The sequence below is a fragment of the Lycium ferocissimum genome, chromosome 4, assembly GCF_029784015.1.
Source record: "Lycium ferocissimum isolate CSIRO_LF1 chromosome 4, AGI_CSIRO_Lferr_CH_V1, whole genome shotgun sequence".
NCBI classification, from domain to species: domain Eukaryota; kingdom Viridiplantae; phylum Streptophyta; class Magnoliopsida; order Solanales; family Solanaceae; genus Lycium; species Lycium ferocissimum.
The window spans coordinates 32,810,173-32,832,062 of record NC_081345.1 but is presented as its reverse complement, the minus strand read 5'-3'; the positions used below and the strand labels follow the sequence as shown (position 1 = coordinate 32,832,062).

The 21,890-nt window shown below is 35.0% G+C and overlaps 3 protein-coding genes and 1 non-coding gene across 8 annotated transcripts; 1 reads left to right on the top strand and 3 right to left on the bottom strand.

Annotated features, from left to right (window-relative positions):
- Nucleotides 1-248: 248 nt before the first annotated feature.
- On the bottom strand, nt 249-3,227 carry LOC132052374 (uncharacterized). Its single transcript, XM_059443885.1, has 3 exons — nt 3,212-3,227; nt 2,333-2,480; nt 249-2,110 (listed from the first exon to the last, which is right to left on the bottom strand). The coding sequence occupies exons 2-3, from the start codon at nt 2,472-2,474 to the stop codon at nt 612-614; spliced, it is 1,641 nt and encodes a 546-aa protein (XP_059299868.1). The 5' UTR covers nt 2,475-2,480; nt 3,212-3,227; the 3' UTR covers nt 249-611.
- Nucleotides 3,228-7,182: 3,955 nt separating this feature from the next.
- Nucleotides 7,183-10,715, bottom strand: LOC132052372 (uncharacterized). Its single transcript, XM_059443884.1, has 3 exons — nt 10,565-10,715; nt 9,267-9,414; nt 7,183-9,044 (listed from the first exon to the last, which is right to left on the bottom strand). Exons 2-3 carry the CDS (start codon nt 9,406-9,408, stop codon nt 7,915-7,917), a joined length of 1,272 nt encoding a protein of 423 aa, XP_059299867.1. The 5' UTR covers nt 9,409-9,414; nt 10,565-10,715; the 3' UTR covers nt 7,183-7,914.
- A 2,296-nt stretch (nt 10,716-13,011) lies between these two features.
- LOC132054953 (U1 spliceosomal RNA) lies at nt 13,012-13,172 on the top strand. The gene has a single exon (XR_009414427.1). It is a non-coding gene; the product is annotated as a U1 spliceosomal RNA (small nuclear RNA).
- Nucleotides 13,173-14,173: 1,001 nt separating this feature from the next.
- On the bottom strand, nt 14,174-17,825 carry LOC132052371 (UDP-glucose 6-dehydrogenase 1-like). 5 transcript variants are annotated; one of them, XM_059443882.1, is made up of 2 exons: nt 17,731-17,825; nt 14,174-15,848 (listed from the first exon to the last, which is right to left on the bottom strand). In XM_059443882.1, the coding sequence occupies exon 2, from the start codon at nt 15,841-15,843 to the stop codon at nt 14,401-14,403; it is 1,443 nt and encodes a 480-aa protein (XP_059299865.1). In that variant the 5' UTR covers nt 15,844-15,848; nt 17,731-17,825; the 3' UTR covers nt 14,174-14,400. The 5 variants fall into 5 exon arrangements, with proteins under 5 accessions (XP_059299865.1, XP_059299863.1, XP_059299864.1 ...); XM_059443880.1 differs by lacking the exon at nt 17,731-17,825 and adding an exon at nt 16,709-16,931; XM_059443881.1 differs by lacking the exon at nt 17,731-17,825 and adding an exon at nt 16,745-16,931.
- Nucleotides 17,826-21,890: the final 4,065 nt, after the last annotated feature.

Genomic DNA, 21,890 nt, shown 5'->3' with positions numbered 1-21,890 from the left:
TCCTGGAATATATTGGACCACGGAAGAAGTGATAGCAATTTTTAAACCATATCCCAGTAAGACAATATATTAGTAGTTACTATAGTTTATACAGCAATTCTGATTCTCTCTTCATCATTAATTAAGAGAATCTCTCTCTCACACACGCATAAATGTGAACAATTACTCAACTTGGTTCACACTTACAGAAACAAATTTATGATTGTCTATGGTTATACAAAAGAATAATCAACATTTGGCACATATCACAATTTGAAAGATTTCTTTTTCCATTTCTTGAAATATGGCTCAACTCGGCCATAGTTATACTTTACATATAAATCAATCCTAAGTCCTATCTCAAAACAGCTTCCTACAGACAGCCGAAAGCAAGGTCGAAAATCTCAAATTTCTGATGTTACAATAGGAAACAATGGCAATTAAACAGTTTGATTAAAGCCACCAAAATCAGCTAATGTAACACCCCTGTGCATAATCATTTCTTACATGCTTTCTCCTTCCACCATTAACAATATACAAGTAAAAATGGACTCTACTATCCGCAAGAAGCATTCCAAGGATTATCCAACTGCAAAAAACCCGGTATCATATGCAACAGGTGGGTGAATATGTCAACGCTTGCTTAAACTATGACCATCTCTGTTCTTGGAACTCCAGGCTCCATCTCCAAACACTTCCTCAATCACAGTGCAGGTTGGTAACAAGTCAACTTCATTTTTAGCACAGCTTAAGTAACCAATGTCCCATTCCTTACCATTAGATGGCTCCATCACAAAATCACGCCCACTGCCACTGCCAACACCAGCAAAATGACTTGCCCATTGTTTACAATTTTCAGTGTTCCCCTGTGGTGGTTGTGAAGCGACCCCAGCTGCACCAGTGGTACAAGAGTTATCTTGTACCTCATGGTCACCCACTTCATTTGAGTGGTGTCTGTCTAAAGGCCAAATATTGTGTCCAGAACTGCTGTTATTATCAATCAATTTATCAGGACATGCTTCTGACACATCACTCGAGACCTTCCTCCTGCAAAAGTCTGTATTCCGATAATCCTTCAAGGTTTCACCACCAGCCTCCTCATCATATACTTGTTTTTCATCCGTGTATATCTCATTACAACCAGGATAATTTTGATATACTGGTGACTCAACCACAGAATCCTCATCTTCATCCGTCATTTTAGCTTCGGCAGCTACAACATCATCATCAATCTCTTGCCATTCATCATTATCACTGTCTATATTTAAAGGGTCAAACCTGTTCTGCTTGGCACGTTTCCTCAACATAAAGACATTAAAATAATAGCTAACGAGTTCTCTCATGCTCCGTGAAGGAAATTCAACAGCAAGGTAGTTCCAGAAATTCCTGCCTAGTGCTGCAGGATTGGAAAATACAACCTCATGAAATAATTCCTCTTCCTCTTCACTCCATTTCTCTGCCACTACCTCTCCGACATCACAAAAACCCAACCTAACGAATGTTTCCTCTCCCAGGGCTTCCTTAAGTTTCTCCCTTGCTTCCAAGATGTGCCCTAGAACACATCCGAAGGAACCAGCTTCTTCACAGGAGCACCCACTTTTTCCTGCTCCACCATTCTCCTCATGGTCTGCAGGTAGCTCCAATTTAGGCATTGGAATGATACATGTCCCAGTAAGTTTATTTTCTTCATCAGGATGATCCGCACAATCTGATTCTAGAGCTTGAGATGGAAGATTCAAGCTTTCATGAGTGCTCTCCTTGATGGATTTATTTTTACTATCCCATGCACCCCATTCTGGTAATTCAGCTTGGAAATCTGGTCCAATGGGGACCAACTTTCGAGGAGGATTGCTCAAAAGAGAAGCATAAACCTCCCTTGGATTAATAACAACTCTGAATGGAGGAGGATCACTATTGTAATATTCAGAAGCCGTCAATATGTGAAAAGGTGCCTCGGACCTGATGTCTTCTTCGCTGGTGCTACTCGTCGCCCAGGACGAGTTCGAAGCAGAGCCATGAATGCTCGGCTCAACTGCTTTCTCAGAAGAAACAGGAACTTCGGCCGCATTGCCACTATCAGGTCTCTTGTCAGTGGCAGCTTTGACTTTTGAAAAATTCTCCTCATCTCCACCTATCACAGACCATAGATTAAGATCATCCAAAGGGTTAAGGAACCCAAAAATTCACATCCAAGCGTGTTGCTAAAAGAGAAACCTTATAATGACAAGCCAGAGAAGCTGCTCGCATAGAGTATCTAAACTTTGTGTAAATAAAAGCATTCTAACCATTATTCACAAAGCAGCTAAAACAATGCAAAGCATTCAGGAACTTGATAGAATAATCTCTTCCTAACCTGAGGTGTAAGACTTTGGAGCCACCGATTCACACGGAAACTCCAAAGAGGAAACTAGCTGACTACTTGGTTCTACATGTCTCGGTTGCTTAGAGGAAACCTCATACAACTCTTCTTCACCATATGGTCTTTTTTGCTCCATATTTAACTGCAAAATGAAGTCGAAAAAACGGTGTTAAAAAAGATTCAGAAAGGGGAAGTGAAGGAGAATTAAGTTCCACACGTTCTAAAACACATAATATGCACACAATTCCATAAACACAAAAGATATCAAGACCATTCTTCACAAAAAGAAGATGGGCTTCAGATAATTTTCTAACAGTATATTTATGAACAATAAAAATGAGATCTTTCAAGTCATAGCTAAACACAGCATTGAGAATTTCAAGTTAAAGATAATAACTGCAATACTACCAAATCAAAAAAAGAATGACACTAACAATACACTGAATTGCACAGTAAAAATTAACTTCACAACAACAAATATTAAACTATCAATCACATAGTAGTAAAGAACAAGAGAAAAATAAAGAGAGAATGTTGGAGGAAGTAGCAAACTCATAATAAGAACAAATAAAAAAAGAAGACATTAATGTCTTAAAACAGTTAAGAATCTACTATAGTAGTTGAAAAGGTTGTCACCCAAAGGTAAAGGACGCAGTAATCATTTGTCTATGTTTCTAATTGTGACACGTGCCACATGTACAGTGAAAAATGGAGTGGTACAGAAAGTTTTAGTATTATTATTATATTATATATTATAGTTTGACAACAATAAAAATCTAAATATTTAAAAAAAAAAAAATTCCTACTTACATGTGCTGAATTAAAAATTAATTAATAAAGCCACAATTATCGGAAAAAATGATGTTCCTGTACCTCGAAAAAATCTTCGTAAAATCGAGCAACAAAATCTTTTGATTTGAGCTAATTACAATCAAATTCGAAACTCGGATGAACTATTTTTGCTTTTAATTACAATTTAATTTTACAAACCCTAACCCTAGATCCCCAATTTAAATTACACGCTATAGAATTTCTCAAAAGATCAAATCGACCAAAAATTGATGCGAATTGAGAAATTTTAAAAGAACTATAAGGGTATAAAAATAATTGCAAATTTTAATCTTGAATTTCTGAAGTGATAATTATTTCTGGATAATTTTTTTTTTTAATCTAAAATGACAGTTAATTTGAGACGGGTGGAATATTGATTAAAGGATAATTTGACTAAATTACCTTATATATTCTTTGCTCTCAATTATTTTTTATTCTTCTCTTTTTGCCTTTCTGTATTTTTTCCCTTTCTCTTTTTCCCAATTTCCAACTTTAGAGGGAAAAAAAAAATTACTTTTTCTTTCACCACATTAATCTCTCTGTATCTATCAAAAAAAATGTAAAAGTGAAAAAAAAATTAATTCTATCATGATTTTTTAAAATAACAAGCATCTTAGATCAATTATTTTTAACAACCATTAACAAGTAAAATAGACCAAAATAATTTTTAAATAGGAACCTAGGATATTCATTCATTATGTGTGAATAAGTATACAACAACACTCAGTGTAGTTCCACAAGTGGTATTTGGGGAGGACAGGATGTGTACGTTACCCTCGTACCCCCTATTTTTGTGGGGTAAAATTGTGTAATTTAATTATTAGTGTAATTTAATTTATATATAGCAAGTTATAACTCTATTTTCCAATTGTACCATAGTAGCGTAAAGTAAAATTTATACTATCAATATATGTAACACGAACCAATTTGATACATATGATAATATAAAAAATATAAAAAATTACACTGAAAACTCTGATATACTTATAGATGAGAAATTTGACAGGAGATGCTAAAATTTAGGCACACGGTATCCCTAACCATGCGTCACTGCTTCGAAGAGCTTCTAGCAAGTGGCTCATTTTATTGCATACTACTTGCAGCTAGCACTAACTAAGGACCACAAATATGGTATAATATACATAGTGCAGCAAGATAGCTAATTACAAAGAAGACAAATCTAAAATGCTCAAATTAATACGTGTAGACCTTTGTATGGCATATTGCCGTACCTAAGTGACTTCTCTTGAGAGTGAGGTAGTTTTAGGTCTTTGTTTTCCCAAAAGTGAATACTCCAATTTGACAAACAAACACACACTCTTCCAAGTAAAGTTCGGTTAATCAGCTCCCTGTCTCCTTCAGTTCCATGCCTTGAATACCCATTATTTACTCTAAGATAAGATGCATATGCCCCCTATTTTGTCTTTATGTTCTCTCAGTGCTTCTATCCTAATTTATGTCCTTTATCGGATTGAGATGGAATTAGAATTTGAACTTTAAATATTATTTATTCTAAAATAACGATCTTAGATATTAATAACTAAGCTTTTAACTTAATTATTTTACATATTTGAAAAAAGATTTAAAATTATTGAATTTTGCAGAACCCATATATTTAAGGCTAAGTCCGCCGCGAGCCTTAAGCACGCTGGCATTCATGAATTAATTGGTATTAGAATTGCATAAGCTAATTTTGATGTAGACAACCTCAGACATAATTATATTAACGTATTTACAAGGTTAAAAAGTTTTCCCTTCTCCTTTTATTTAATTGTGGTAATCTTTCTTCTTCAATAATGATGTAAAGTTATTAATTAATTGTACATACTATTCAAAGAAAGATCACTTTTACCTCAAATCAAATTAAGATCTATCAAGTGTGACTTGTTGCTCACAAGTGAAATGAGTCTTGATATAACTCAAATCCTCAGCTGACTAAGGGGATATGACAAAACAAAAAGGAAAATCCCATGAAATAACTGAATTTATGCTGTGGGACCTGCGGACCCGTTTGGCCATGAGAATTTTTCAAATTTTCCTCATTTTTTTTTGTACTTTATTTAAAAATTGGCATTTGGCTATGAATATTCAATATACAACTTCAAGTTGTATTTAGAATTTGAAAACACTTAAAATCATATTTTCACTTTCAGTGCATCCAAACAACCAAACATTCTTTGTAAAAACTATAACCAAACACAATTCTATCTTCAACTCCAACTTCAAAATTCCAAATAAAAGTTAAAAAAAAAAAATGGTTTTCATGGCCAAATGCCCACCACGTCTTTTGGATGATTCATGCATGTAATATTTGAAGAGTTAGTTGGGGTTAAGCACTCTGCCACTACTAAGAGCCGTTTGGATGAAATTATAGCTTTTGATTTATAAGTCAAAAGCCATAAGTTAGGAATTCTAACTTATGGTATGGCTTTTGACTCTCTTTTTTTTTTTTTTTTTTTGCGCGGATTGCCCTGCATTTGGGGTGGTGTTTAATTTTTGCCATTCAAATTGGTGGTGTTTTAAGTTTTGTCCTTCGCTTAATCTGCCCGAGGTTGTGGGTCCTAAACCAAATTCGCTTAAAAAAAAAAAAAAAAAAATCGTAATTTTGGCAAATCTACCCGCGTTGTTCTGCCTTAAAGACAAATTACAAATTCTGTCCATGTGCAAAGTAAGCCTTGGGGCTCAAATTTAACGAGAAGCGTTAAAAGTTAATGACCACCATTTTGAGGAGCAAAATTAAAGATCACTCCCAGCTAAGGGCAATCCTGCAAATTGCCCCTTTTGATTTATAAGTCAAAAGCCATAAGTTAGGAATTCTAATTTATGATTTTTAGCTTATTTTTGTTATTTTAGCTTAAAAGCACTTGTTTTATCTTACTCAAATACTATAAAAATGCTTTAAAACTATTTTTGCTTAAAACCACCCAAAATAAACTCAAACACTACAAAAATGCTTAAAAACTATTTCAGCTTAAAACCACCCAAAATAAGTCAATCCAAACAGGCTCTAAGTAGATTATATGTAACACTTTTCTCTTTATATCTAACAGACGTGTGTGTGCTAGGACCAAATATTATTTTTTATTTTGTATGACATGTTAATAGCTTTTTCATGTCTATGCAATGACCTCTTTCTCCTTCTAGTATTAGTTTAATTGATCACGAGATTCTACTATTATTTGGCTTATAATGGAAGTGAGTCAGAGAGTAAGTTTTCTAATCAACAGCAATGTAATTACATAGCAATATTTACCCATAAACTTACTCAAAATTTCATTAGGCAAGTTTAATTTTTCACGGTGATTAATTAGTGACCTGCCTTGAGAATTAGCTAGTGAAACAATTCTAATTAGTGATTGAGTCAAGTGCGACAAGGACATATAGCACCTTAGATCTGTGTAATAAAAATGGGCCACCCTCTTTTAGCCTTTTATTTTATGTCCTTGAATTTGGTGGATAATTAGTTGCAGCCGTTTATTCTATATTCCTGACTGGCCACAGCAGTTAAATTTTAGGGAAAGCACCTGCCAAATGACTTGCTAAATAAATGAGAAGACTCCTTGTTTATGGAGCCACCTGTTAAATGATTGGAGCATAGAATAAAAAATACCGGACGGGAGGCTTTGGCTCTGATTCTCTGGGTGAATGACTTGCAATTTTGCAAATCGTTGGCCTACGGCACAAATTGTCAAGTCAACGAAAAAGATCACACAGAATGGATCAGGATAGAATATTATAACAAGGGGGACTGACTCTCAGTAAATGTCCTGGAACATATTGGACAACGGAAGAAGTGATTGCAATTTTTAAACCATATCCCAGTAAGACAATATATTAGTAGTTACTATAGTTTATACAGCAATTCTGATTCTCTCTTCATCCTTAATTAAGAGAATCTCTCTCACACACAAGCATAAATGTGAACAATTACTCAACTTGGTTCACACTTACAGAAACAAATTTATGATTGTCTCTGGTTATACAAAAGAATAATCAACATTTGGCACATATCACAATTTGAAAGATTTCTTTTTCCATTTCTTGAAATATGGCTCGACTCGGCCATAGTTATACTTTACATATAAATCAATCCTAAGTCCTATCTCAAAACAGCTTCCTACAGACAGCCGAAAGCAAGGTCGAAAATCTCAAATTTCTGATGTTACAATAGGAAACAATGGCAATTAAACAGTTTGATTAAAGCCACCAAAATCAGCTAATGTAACACCCCTATGCATAATCATTTCTTACATGCTTTCTCCTTCCACCATTAACAATATACAAGTAAAAATGGACTCTACTATCCGCAAGAAGCATTCCAAGGATTATCCAACTGCAAAAAAACCGGTATCATATGCAACAGGTGGGTGAATATGTCAACGCTTGCTTAAACTATGACCATCTCTGTTCTTGGAACTCCAGGCTCCATCTCCAAACACTTCCTCAATCACAGTGCAGGTTGGTAACAAGTCAACTTCATTTTTAGCACAGCTTAAGTAACCAATGTCCCATTCCTTACCATTAGATGGCTCCATCACAAAATCACGCCCACTGCCACTGCCAACACCAGCAAAATGACTTGCCCATTGTTTACAATTTTCAGTGTTCCCCTGTGGTGGTTGTGAAGCGACCTTCAGTTGCACCAGTGGTACAAGAGTCATCTTGTACCTCATGGTCACCCACTTCATTTGAGTGGTGTCTGTCTAAAGGCCAAATATTGTGTCCAGAACTGCTGTTATTATCAATCAATTTATCAGGACATGCTTCTGACACATCACTGAGACCTTCCTCCTGCAAAAGTCTGTATTCCGATAATCCTTCAAGGTTTCACCACCAGCCTCCTCATCATATACTTGTTTTTCATCCGTGTATATCTCATTACAACCAGGATAATTTTGATATACTGGTGACTCAACCACAGAATCCTCATCTTCATCCGTCATTTTAGCTTCGGCAGCTACAACATCATCATCAATCTCTTGCCATTCATCATTATCACTGTCTATATTTAAAGGGTCAAACCTGTTCTGCTTGGCACGTTTCCTCAACATAAAGACATTAAAATAATAGCTAACGAGTTCTCTCATGCTCCGTGAAGGAAATTCAACAGCGAGGTAGTTCCAGAAATTCCTGCCTAGTGCTGCAGGATTGGAAAATACAACCTCATGAAATAATTCCTCTTCCTCTTCACTCCATTTCTCTGCCACTCCCTCTCCGACATCATAAAAACCCAACCTAACGAATGTTTCCTCTCCCAGGGCTTCCTTAAGTTTCTCCCTTGCTTCCAAGATGTGCACTCGAACACATCCGAAGGAACCAGCTTCTTCACAGGAGCACCCACTTTTTCCTGCTCCACCATTCTCCTCATGGTCTGCAGGTAGCTCCAATTTAGGCATTGGAATGATACATGTCCCAGTAAGTTTATTTTCTTCATCAGGATGATCCGCACAATCTGATTCTAGAGCTTGAGATGGAAGATTCAAGCTTTCATTAGTGCTCTCCTTGATGGATTTATTTTTACTATCCCATGCACCCCATTCTGGTAATTCAGCTTGGAAATCTGGTCCGATGGGGACCAACTTTCGAGGAGGATTGCTCAAAAGAGAAGCATAAACCTCCCTTGGATTAATAACAACTCTGAATGGAGGAGGATCACTATTGTAATATTCAGAAGCCGTCAATATGTGAAAAGGTGCCTCGGACCTGATGTCTTCTTCACTGGTGCTACTCGTCGCCCAGGACGAGTTCGAAGCAGAGCCATGAATGCTCGGCTCAACTGCTTTCTCAGAAGAAACAGGAACTTCGGCCGCATTGCCACTATCAGGTCTCTTGTCAGTGGCAGCTTTGACTTTTGAAAAATTCTCCTCATCTCCACCTATCACAGACCATAGATTAAGATCATCCAAAGGGTTAAGGAACCCAAAAATTCACATCCAAACGTATTGCTAAAAGAGAAACCTTATAATGACAAGCCAGAGAAGCTGCTCGCATAGAGTATCTAAACTTTGTGTAAATAAAAGCACTCTAACCATTATTCACAAAGCAGCTAAAACAATGCAAAGCATTTAGGAACTTGATAGAATAATCTCTTCCTAACCTGAGGTGTAAGACTTTGGAGCCACCGATTCACACAGAAACTCCAAAGAGGAAACTAGCTGACTACTTGGTTCTACATGTCTCGGTTGCTTAGAGGAAACCTCATACAACTCTTCTTCACCATATGGTCTTTTTTGCACCATATTTAACTGCAAAATGAAGTCGAAAAAACGGTGTTAAAAAAGATTCAGAAAGGGGAAGTGAAGGAGAATTAAGTTCCACACATTCTAAAACACATAATATGCACACAATTCCATAAACACAAAAGATATCAAGACCATTCTTCACAAAAAGAAGATGGGCTCCAGATAATTTTCTAATAGTATATTTATGAACAATAAAAATGAGATCTTTCAAGTCATAGCTAAACACAGCATTGAGAATTTCAAGTTAAAGATAATAACTTCCATACTACCAAATCAAAAAAAAAAAGAATGACACTAACAATACACTGAATTGCACAGTAAAAATTAACTTCACAACAACAAATATTAAACTATCAATCACATAGTAGTAAAGAACAAGAGAAAAATAAAGAGAGAATGTTGGAGGAAGTATCAAACTCATAACAAGAACAAATAAAAAAGAAGACATTAATGTCTTAAAACAGTTAAGAATCTACTATATTAGTTGAAAAGGTTGTCACCCAAAGGTAAAGGACGCAGTAATCATTTGTCTATGTTTCTAATTGTGACACGTGTCACATGTACAGTGAAAATGGAGTGGTACAGAAAGTTTTAGTATTATTATTATATTATATATTATAGTTTGACAACAATAAAAATCTAAATATTAAAAAAATTAATTTTTTTTCCTACTTACATGTGCTGAATTAAAAATTAATTAATAAAGCCACAATTATCGGAAAAAATGATGTTCCTGTACCTCGAAAAAATCTTCGTAAAATCGAGCAAAAAAATCTTTTGATTTGAGCTAATTACAATCAAATTAGAAACTCGGATGAATTATTTTTGGTTTTAATTACAATTTAATTTTACAGACCATAACCCTAGATCCCCAATTTAAATTACATGCTATAGAATTTCTCAAAAAATCAAATCGACCAAAAATTGATGCGAATTGAGCACGAAGAACGACTGATTTTAATTTAAAAAAATAAAAAATCCCAAAACCACAAATTATTTATATAAAAAATAAAAATCGATCCTTTTTCCTTTACAAAAACAATAAAATCAAGGGGAAATAACGAAAATAAAACTATAAAAGGGATTAATTTCATGAAACAATAGCAAAATCAAACAGATCTGATGAAAAAAACTACAGATCTGAAACCCTAACCTCGGAATTCAATTTCCTTACGGCTAGAGACAAAAGAGGTATCAATCGATAGAGAATGAAACGAATTTGAAGAATTTAAGGTTGATTTGATTGTTGAGAAGAGAAATTGAGGTTGATTTGAGGAGAAATTAGAAATTTGGGGGAAAATTTTGTTGACGAAAAAATAGAGGGGTAAAGGTGGGTCAAGGGGAATCTGTTATTGGGGCGGGGTGCCCAAAATAGTAATGTTGGTTAGTCAAAAAAGGGCTCCGTAATTAGAGGTAATTACGACAAATGCCATTAGGATTGGGAATAATGGGTGCATTTTCATATACTAGGTGACTTTATGTGGCCAATCTGTGGGCTAAAAGCTGGAAACTGATCACTTGGTCCATGGTGAGGTGATGTGACACGTGACCATGTGCTTAAAAATTGTCAACAAACGTGTTTTTATCATTTCTTTTTAAGTTTAAAAATTTCATGTATTAATTGATACAACAATAACATATCTAGCGTAATTTCACGGAGTAGAATCTGAGGGTAGGTGCGGCAGATTTTACAGACCTTGGAACATGCGGCAGATTTTACAGACCTTGGAACATGTACTAATTGATTATAATTATAAATATTTCTCCCTCAGTCTCATATTAGTTGTCCACATTACTATAAATATTCGTCCCAAAATATTTATCCATTTATAAAAGTAAGATAAAATTAATTAAGTTTTCTCCACTTTGCCCTTAACATTAATTGTTTTTAAAGTAGTCAATATCGATTAGAGTGCAATTAATTGGAGAGAGATAAGAATAATGCTTCAAATATATTTACTATAATTGACTTATGTAATTGTAAACTCTTTTCTTTTTATATGTCCAAAAAGAATATTACTATATTTTTATATTTAGTACTAATTATTAACTTTAAACTTATTATTTTACTCTTAATTAGATTATTTATAACCACACAAATATCTACGATCAATTTGTTTTAGATCACGAGTTTTTAAGGTTCTTCTTTCAGTTTTAAACTCTGTGGTCAGTTAAACACCACCACATGAAATGGGACAAAGAAAGTAACATAGTATTAGTAATTATCTACTATACTAAGTACTCCCTCCGTTCACTTTTGACTTTACACGCTATTTAAGATTAATAAATGAAATATATATTTTACTATAATACCCATATTAATTGGTGTATAATTGTATTGGAGTTGGGAAAATGACTTGGGATGAGTAATAAATGCTAAGGGTAAAATAGAAAAAATAAATTATTTTTCTCTTGATATGCGAAAGTAGACAAGTAAAAAAGAAAATCTGTTTTTGAAATAGTGGACAAGGAAAAGTAAACGGAGAGAGTATTTGTTTTCATGAAGTCAATGTATCTGTTTTCATGAAGTCAACGTAATTAATTATACGTGGTACAAAGTCAATGTATTTAAGATATGGCAGATACTAAGATATGTTTAAATACATGTCATCCTTTTGTTTTATAAACTCACTAGCTTGAGCGACATTATTATTTAGTAAATAAACTCATAATACAAGATGAGTATGGAAATTGAAGTCGATATACAGTTTAACTAGATTGCTCAAAACATGAATATAACGTTTTAAACTTTAGTTTTTCTTTCCTAAATAAACTTTGTTCATGCTAGGATCTAGGTTATATTGGTTCCAAACATATATAAAACGGTTGCAACAACCTCATTTCTTGTAGTATATTTTAAAAGACCTCACATGAATAAAATCTTGTTTACTATCACAAAGTAGAAGGACAAATAATGTGAAGATATCACTCAGTCGCTTCCATCGTGTTGTTTCGAATGTTTGTTTATACTCTTTTCAGAAGAATTTTTTTAAATATTGTTAAAATGAAAATTCCTTAATTAGCTCGGTGCACTTTTATGATACTTACTGTTGTTGTTTAAACACTTTCAGATTTTCATAAACCATAAAGTAATTGATCAACGCAAATAGAAAGTGAAATTCTTAAGCGCTCGTTCCTTTTAAATGGACATATTTCCTAAGCTATAAATTATTCCGGCCAACAAATAATTGCATTAGAAATTCATATATGTTTATATTTTTGGTCGAATAGACAACTGACTCTTGTTATGAAAAATATAAGGAAAATATATACCAAGGTAATCGCATGTCATGTAAGATAAAGAATAGTACTATCATGGAAGAGTTAGAGAATATAGGGAATAGCACTATAGTATTCTCATGAAAATATTTTGTAAGATTTTTCATATTTAGGCCAGAATTCTTCATGTTGTCATGAGGAGGAGAGTAATTTTTTTTAGGATAAAATGTTAAATTTTCATTATTATTATCTTTATTGGAACTAGTAGTATTTTATTAGACAAACGTACTCATTATTTGGTAGTTCTTCCCACACCGCAAGCTGAGAGTTAAAGTGAGCAAATGCAGTGATATACAAGATGGGCTGGGCACGCATGAAAACATACTTACCTGGACGGGGTCAATGGGCGATCATGAAGGCCCATGGCCTAGGCTGGTGACCTCCGTTGCACTTTGGAGGGGTGCCCACCTAAGGTCGGTCCAAGTGGTCGAGCCTACGTCATAATTTGTGGCAGCGGGGGCCTGCGTTCGCGCAGCCCCTACCCTAATTTAAGTCTAACATTTGCTATCTTTCTGGCACAGTTGCTTCACTAGCCTAAATCATTGCTGGTGTTAGGGTCTCTCCATCCCAATACTTTACCATTCTGGGTCCTGTTTTGTAAGTTTGCTCAATTGTTTCTTTAAGTTTTGCATTTCGAAAATTGAAAACTTGTGGCACAGCAAAATATAGTTATTTTTGGTGTTTGAAGGATATATTGTTGTAAAACTAATGTAAATGTAATTGGGGGAAAGTACATTAAAAAGTTTGTGAAAAATCAGCAGCATTTTTGCTTTGTTTACAGCATGTTTCAGAACTTGTCCTAAGTCCTAACAAATAGAAGTTTGGGATGTGACACAAATTTGGAACTAGTGAAGGGTGGAAGTGCAACAAAAACGTCATGTCTAATGTCTAAATGTGTGTGTATTTTATGTGTGGGACGAACATAGTTAGGCACTTTAGCCAAAACTTGTCTAAGATGTTCGAGTCATGTAGCCAAAACTTGCCTCACAATGTACCCAAATAAAAAAGGACATGCCTAACTTAATTCAGTTCAACCTTTCTGAAAGGTGAAGTTAGAGAGGGCCCAAGTATTGATCGTGTTGGTACTATTGGGACTAAGTGTACAACAGATCTAAAAGAAAAAAAGGTCTACCATTTCCACTGGAGGTTGGTTTGGCTATTGACGTTCTGATACCATATAATATAGCCACCTCAAAAGTCATAATTGACATGATGCATCTATCTCTATGGATCTAAATTGACTTTAAGAAGTTGGAATTGTTTGCTTTTGTTCCAAAGTAAAAAAGCTACTATCTTAGTTCTTACAACAATTCTTGAAAAGGGCAATAGTAAAGATTTCGGAGTTTTGAAACATATGGAGTATAACAACAACTACTACGACTCGGTCCTAAACAGTGTTGGTCGACTATATGAATTATCACTGAACATATTTTTTTATCAGGGAAAAATATGGAGTATCAAGAAGAAAATGGTCAACCTGATCAAAACAAGCCAGATTTAATTATTATGATATAAAGTGATCATAATACCATTAAATGGGTCATTGAAGTTTATACTGACAAAACAAGATATAAAGAGATGCATTTTTAACCATGGTACTAGGAAACAGCAGCTCTAAGTCTGAAGAGAAAAGATAAAGAATTGAATAAAAACTGGATTTTGCTCTCATGTTTAGTGCTAATTCCAGGTGAAGGGAACATTAACTTCCTTTTATGCCACAGCAGGCATATCCTTGAGCCATCCATCTAAAGGTTTCCCAATGGAGTAGACGATGAACCCGATTTCTCTGAGCTTCTGCACATCAGCAATGTTTCTTCCATCAAACAGAAATGCAGGTTTTTGCATGTTATCATAAATCTTCTTGAAATCAAGAGTTTTGAACTCGTCCCACTCGGTCAGAAGACACAGCCCGTGGGCGCTTTTTGTGGCCTCATAAGCATCCCAAACTACATTTAGTTGCTTCATCACACCAGGGCTCATTGGCTGGAGGCAAATTGGATGATCCCAATCAAATTTATTCATTGACAAATCCTTTTGGATTTGATCCTCAGTGACCTGTGGATCATATATGCTTAAGTGAGCATTGTCTCCCAATAGGCCTCTGCACACATCAATTGCCGGTGTCTCCCTAGTGTCACCTGTGTCTTTCTTGAAAGCAAATCCAAGTATAGCAATCTTCTTGCCTGAAACTGTGTTGAACATAGAGGAAACAACTCGGTTAACAAACCGACTCTTCTGGTAGTCGTTCACCTTAATCACTTGTTTCCAGTAGTCAGCAACTTCTTTGAGACCATTGCACTCACAGATATAAACCAAGTTCAGAATATCCTTCTGGAAACAAGAACCACCAAAACCAACACTGGCATTTAGGAATTTTCGTCCTATTCTTGTGTCCTTACCAACAGCATGGGACACTTGTGTAACATCAGCACCAGTGGCTTCACAGAGAGCTGACATCGCGTTAACGGACGATATCCTCTGAGCCAAGAAGGCGTTGGCAGCGAGCTTCGACAGCTCAGCTGACCAAAGATTGGTGCAGATGATATTGTCTTCAGGCACCCAATGAGCGTAAACTTCCTTCAGAGCCTGAATTGCCTTTTGCCCCTCGGGGATATCTCGTCCTCCAATTAGTACGCGATCAGGATTAAAAAGGTCCTGAATTGCAGTCCCCTCAGCAAGAAATTCAGGATTTGAGAGAATTTGATACTTGATTCCTTTGCTGTTATGTGTGAGTATTTTCTCAATTGCCTCAGCTGTTTTCACCGGAACAGTTGACTTCTCAACGACAATCTTGTCGTTCTTGGACACATCAGCTATCATTCGGGCAGCACTTTCCCAGTATGTAAGATCTGCTGCTTTCCCAGCTCCAAGTCCTCGAGTTTTTGTTGGGGTGTTAACAGAAACAAAAATGATGTCTGCTTCAGATACATGTTTCTCAACCTCAGTGCTGAAGAAAAGGTTCTTTCCTCGGCATTGTTTCACAACATCGTCAAGTCCTGGCTCATAAATAGGCAGCTGATCACTGTTCCAGGCCGCGATACGAGCAACAGATATATCAACAACAGCCACTTCAATTGCAGGACACTTTAGGGCTATGACTGCCATAGTTGGTCCACCAACATATCCAGCTCCAATGCAACAAATCTTCACCATTTTTTCTGCAACATGAAACCAGATCAAAGCAACAGTTAAAGTTCCAACATAACAATAAGACTAATCAAAGAAGTGGTATTTTAAGCCTCTGCATTGAATCTGATTAAAATGTTTAAAGAACTTATAAATTTTCGGGGAACGCTGTCTAGAGGTATGGATGAGCCTAAGTAAAGTCGATCCCGATTTGTATGGAATTAAGGTGTAGTTGATAGTGTTACTATTGTAAAAATGAGAACCAATATATATTCCAGAGAATATTTCTTTTCTATTTGTCTGATTAGAAAACACCACCTTCTCCAATTGTCCTAATCAATCTCTTTAAGTGAATTTTCTGACTACACTGACATATAGACTTTGGTCAAAACTTTATTAGATATTTTCTTCCCTTTCTAATCCAGACCAGAGGGTTACATCTTAAATATAAATACACAGAGAATTTATTCAACATCAATTGACAAGGGTAATTTCAACCAGGCATATGTCGCAGACAGGAATTTCACAACAAAATAATGGGAAAAAAAATATAAAACGAAATAAAACAATCCAAATGACAGCACCAACTCATTATCAATGTACTTGACACAACAGTTAACAATAGAAAATGAGGAAAAAGAGAACAAGACTAAGAACTTTTTAGCCAACTTTCATAAAAGTTACCTCAAGGATTTCTCTTCTTGAAAAGGAAAGAAAAGATGGTTTTGATTCTCTGATGGAATGTTGTTATATAAAGGAGCCAAAAGATCTTGTGTAAGGTTGCAAAGACTTCCACATACCAACTAAGCCAATGGACTCTCCAAAACTAAGTAAAGTGCCAAAAAGTCAGATTTAAAGTCTGGTGTGGAACCTTCAACACGTTTACAAGTACCTTTCTGTAACAAACAAGGGAAAGGAATTCAACTACATGTATCCTCCTTTTCCCTCTACAGTATACCAATTTCTAGTTCCATTTTGGTAGAATGATTAAAATAAAACTTTCCATTACCACTTCTCTTTGAAACTTTAATTAAATCAGAGAAAATTAGAAAGGGGATAAACAATAGTTTCATAAGGGAAAAAGGTCTACGTTTGCCTAGAACTATGCGAAACGATCCAAATTCGTCCACTTTAATAGTTGGTGTCATATTACATCTATGTTGTTACAAGATCTGTCCAAATATACCTTTATTCACTAACGGCGGACGTTTTTCAACACTGAGCCTTTTTTTCAAGGATAGAAGACCAATTTTGCCCCTTGAACTATGCAAAAAGTTCCACATTTACCACTACACTTTGCGACATTTGAATCATAATAAGAGCAAATTTGGATCTTTTCACTTTTCATAATTTGTTTTCTAAAAGACATGATTACTCTATGTTGGGTTAAGCCAACCCAAAATTCTGACCATTTTGGGCTAGGTCACAAGGTTTTTACAAAAAGTCTCACATAATTAAAAGTTACTGCTAATCATCTCTTTAGCTTCTTTTTATTATCAATTTCTAATCTAGGACTTCATTTGCACCCAATTTTCAAGATTGAGTTTTCTTCAAACCTCAAGTGTAAAAGGGTATCAAATATATTTTTTTAGTGTTTTTTCTAACAGATGAACCAATTTAATTAACCAGAGGAAAATAAAAAAGTGAAAAGGTAGAGGGTGCAGTTTCATGTGAAACTAAATCAAGAAAATTGTTTTTGACTGATACAGTTATGGAATGAAAAAGGAAGCTTGAAGCTTCAGAAAGAACGTGATCATATGGTTGGTCTGAACATGCATTGAGTAAGATCAAAGAAAAAGTTTAATTATAGCTAGCACCACGTATTAAGTATGGTTGAGACAAAATAATAAACAAAATTATTGTTAGAGAGCTTGATTTAAAGGAAACACACACTTGAGGTTAACGTGTTGTTACCTGATTAAATGGCCTTCTTTTAGCAACAATTGTGGTGGTGCACTACAAGAGTGAATTTCACTATATTTATTTTTGTATCTCCTTTCATATGGGGGTGAATTGAAAATGAAGAATACTTTAATTTATAGATGTGATTGAGAAGAAGGTCTTATGGTAGAAAAATAAAGTACTTTCTATAATCTTAAAGGTCGTAGAAGTACTAACCAAAAATACTTTCAACATTCAATAAGATTTTAACAATCAAATTATTCCAATTGAAGTAACTGATTAATGATGATGTATAAAAGATTCTGCTATAAGACAAACTTCTAAGGTAACTAGTTAATTGCGCATATTTTCAACTTTCCCGAAGCATTTAGCCAATTATGTACTACGTCCTTCCTCGTTTCAGGGTGCTTAGGTATCTCCCCGTCTAAATCTCACCCTTTACTTTTAAGGCTATGCCATCCGAAGGTTGCTGAATGGATGGATTTTATCAACGCCATGAATGATAAGTCATAAATCGAGTCACACAGTACATTATGTTGTAAGCTATATTTGGGCGAGAGTTATTGTCTATCATTGTCCTATGGTGGAATCAGTCGGGGGACCTGAGATGTGATGGTTTACCGTGCGACAAATGTCAACAGTTAATTTGACTATTCATGATGACAATATCTCATAGACGAATTTTAAGGACTTTAATCGACATGAATGACTATACGGTCCTTTTAATCCGTTTCAATTAAGATGATTACGAGATACAAAAATTGTTATGTGAAGATTAAATAATAGGTAGACTATTATACAAATAAATAAATAATATATAGAAAGTTCTAACACTACCAAAAAACTAGAGTTATACTTTATTGTAAAGCAAATAATGAAATTTAGACGAAATTTCATAGTTTGGTGAGATTTGAATTTAGACTTTTTGCCACTTTGTACTTAGCTATATGAGGCTTAAGCCTCGTGGCATAGGGCAGTGGTTCTTGAAATCCGAAAAAATTACACTTGCAACTGTTTCTACATTCTTTTTGCTTAACTACAGAAAAGATAAAAAATAAAAATTTAAAAAAAAAAAAAAAAAAATCTATTATACTAGGTATATTAGACTATTATATTAATTGGTATTAGGTAGTGATGCCGACTCAGTGAGTTCTTCCTTCGGTGATGAATTGTTGGCACCAGCTCTACATTTTGTTTCGGTAGAGTCTTTCAGTGGCATGTTTCAGTCCTCTTTCCATTACTTTGAAAAAATGAGTCACTGGTTCAGGTACAAGATACTATCATTACCGCCTAGACAATTAACCCGTAATCACAACGACCCAATTGCAAGTATGGAGCTCTACCAACTGAGTTATACCTCCCTGAGTCAAGTGGAGCATGCATGAAGTAGTCAGATGTTTCCTCTATTCTTTTCCTTGGCACAGCTGGGCCATCCTGGACTTGAACCATAGACCTCGCCTGTGAAGTAAATCGCACCTATGGTCCAACCAATTGAGAGAGAATCAATAGATTCCTTTTCGGGAGCAATTCATTCTTCCTAAACGCAGCATACAATTCTCCGTTATACTGTGAATCACCAAGTGTGCGTGTTTCCTCCTTCTTACACGCCCTGGAAAATCTTTGTCAAATAACACCAATGAAAAGAAGAAAAAAAGGGGCGTTAAGAGACCCTCCTGTCCAACCTTAGACACTCTAAGATCCTTTTTCAAACCTGCTCCCATTTTGAGTCAAGAAAAAACAAATTGACCATTTGGGGCAAAAGAAAAATTACCCACATTGAACATATATACACCGAGTTTACCACTCTTGATATTTTGCACGACCTTATAACACAAGAATGGGTGTATTGGGTAATGCCTGATTTTTGCCTCAGTGATGACTAAGGTTACTTTATTTGTTTCTTAAGACTAATTAGCAAACTAACAGTAAAGTACACAATATTTTTACTTGGAAAGCACCTAGCTCACAAGGGTGAAAAATCACTACCTACACCTCTACAGGATTTGCCCAAAACTTCACTAAAACTGTGAGCCTTAACAAAATTCAGATTACAAGAGATGCAACTCAGGAACTACCTCCAATCCCTCGTACAATAATTTACACAGATTGCTGAGTGCCCTCCGAGCTGCCCTCAACTTAGAGCTGAATTTAACTAAGGGTTTACCTTAAATAACGCTTCTAAGAAAGCTGAAATTAGGTATAACTCAATCGAAATCCTAATAAAAGTTATCTGGAATTGAAGATTGTAAAACATTTGACTATGAAACAAGTTCTTTAATATGGTCCTTTGCATCAGGTAGCACTTCAATAGCTAGTGACAACTCTCCCAAATATGCTCTTGCTTATTTTCTTGACTTCTGCTTTTACTCTCAATGGAAGTGCGTGAGTCTCTCCAATGAAAGACCCGCATATATATAACACTATTGGATAAGGACTTTAAGAGTGATAGTGTTTGAGATGGCGGCAACTCTTTTGCTGTCACACAACTATGGATATTTTTTAAGAGACTTCAAAGCTTATCCAAGATAAGCACACCCTAGACTCCAAGATCTTGTACACGATATCAATATCACGTGAGACTCCTTCATTCCAAGAGTCCTATCATAACTGAATTCTGGAATGAAACTTGAAATTAAACTACTTAATTGGTACATTTAGCATAGCCTACTTGTTTCATGTTTATGCATTTGATCCAACCCACTTATTTGGCTCAAATCATTTTGTCAATCATCAAAACGTACCAAGTCCGACAACTTCAAGATGCGCATATCAGTTATAGTTTGAGATTAGTAATGTTTGTATTTTATTCTTTCCTCGTTTATGAATCTCTGCTATGAATTTTAAAGTGTTCTATTAATATTTGGTATTGTTTGTCATAATTTACCAATCTGACGTGATATTACGATACTTACATGAAGTATAAAAAATTATTACTAGTAAATAAGCATGCAAATATTGTTTTTTCATCTAACTTTTTTTTTTTTAATATACTTCCAATCATATATTTAGGGGGATATCTTATCTTTTAGATTTTCATTTTAGAAAGTGAGTTATGTATCCAATCGCATCACCTACTGAAAGGCAACGAAAAAAAAAAAACAGTGACGAAGAAGGAAAATAACAAAATGATCACATTCTGTGTTTAGCAGTGTATATGGTCCACTGATTAAGAGTACATTAACAAAATGAAGATCATAACACCGTCTTCGTTCGGGTAGTAACAAAAAATATTTCAATATCATCATATTCTTTTCGGAAAAGGGCCAAAATTACCCCTGAACTTTGGGAAATAGTTCATCCATACCCTTCGTTATACTTTAGGGCCAATTATACCCTACTGCTATATCTTATGGGGTCAATTATACCCTTATGTCTAACAAATACGGCATCATATCATCTGACCCCTTCAAAATTATTTTTCCCTCAAATAATTTTTTATCCACTAAAATAACCCAACCCGACCCGAATTTTTTTTTTTTTCCAGCCAAAGTGATACGGACCCAACCCATTACCCCTTGGTTGGAAAAAAAAAATATATCGGGTCGGGTTGGGTTATTTTAGTGGATAAAAAATTATTTGAGGGAAAAATAATTTTGAAGGGTCAGAGATGGATCGGCATAATGTTAGACATAAGTATAATTGACCCCATCAAGATAATTAAGTAAGGGTATTATTGGCCTTAAAGTATATGAAAATTATGGATACTTTAACTATTTCCCAAAAGTAGTAATTTTGGCCCTTTTCCGTATTCTTTTTAAAATTACAAACGTTTAGAGCTTCATTTTTTTTTCTTTTTTGTGCTATACTACACTACCGTACATGTTTGGGGTACCTAGGGTACGCCACATAGGCCATGTCTGCGAGAAGTAGTTGGTGCAAGGAATGTGGCGGACGATGTAGAGCCTGTTTGGATGGGCTTAAAAAAAGCAGCTTATAAGCTAAGTTGGGGTAGTCCAACTTATTTTTTTTTTAACTTATAAAATTTTTTAAACTTATAAGGCTTTTAGATAAAAAATTTAAGCCAAACGGGACTAATTAATTTTTGGGCTTATTTTAAGCACAAAATGGCTTTAAGGTTTGCCCAAACACTCAAAAAAAGCCGAAAACGAACTTTATAGGCAACTTATAAGTCAATCCAAACGGGCTCGTAGTATTACCAAGTCTTCTTGCTG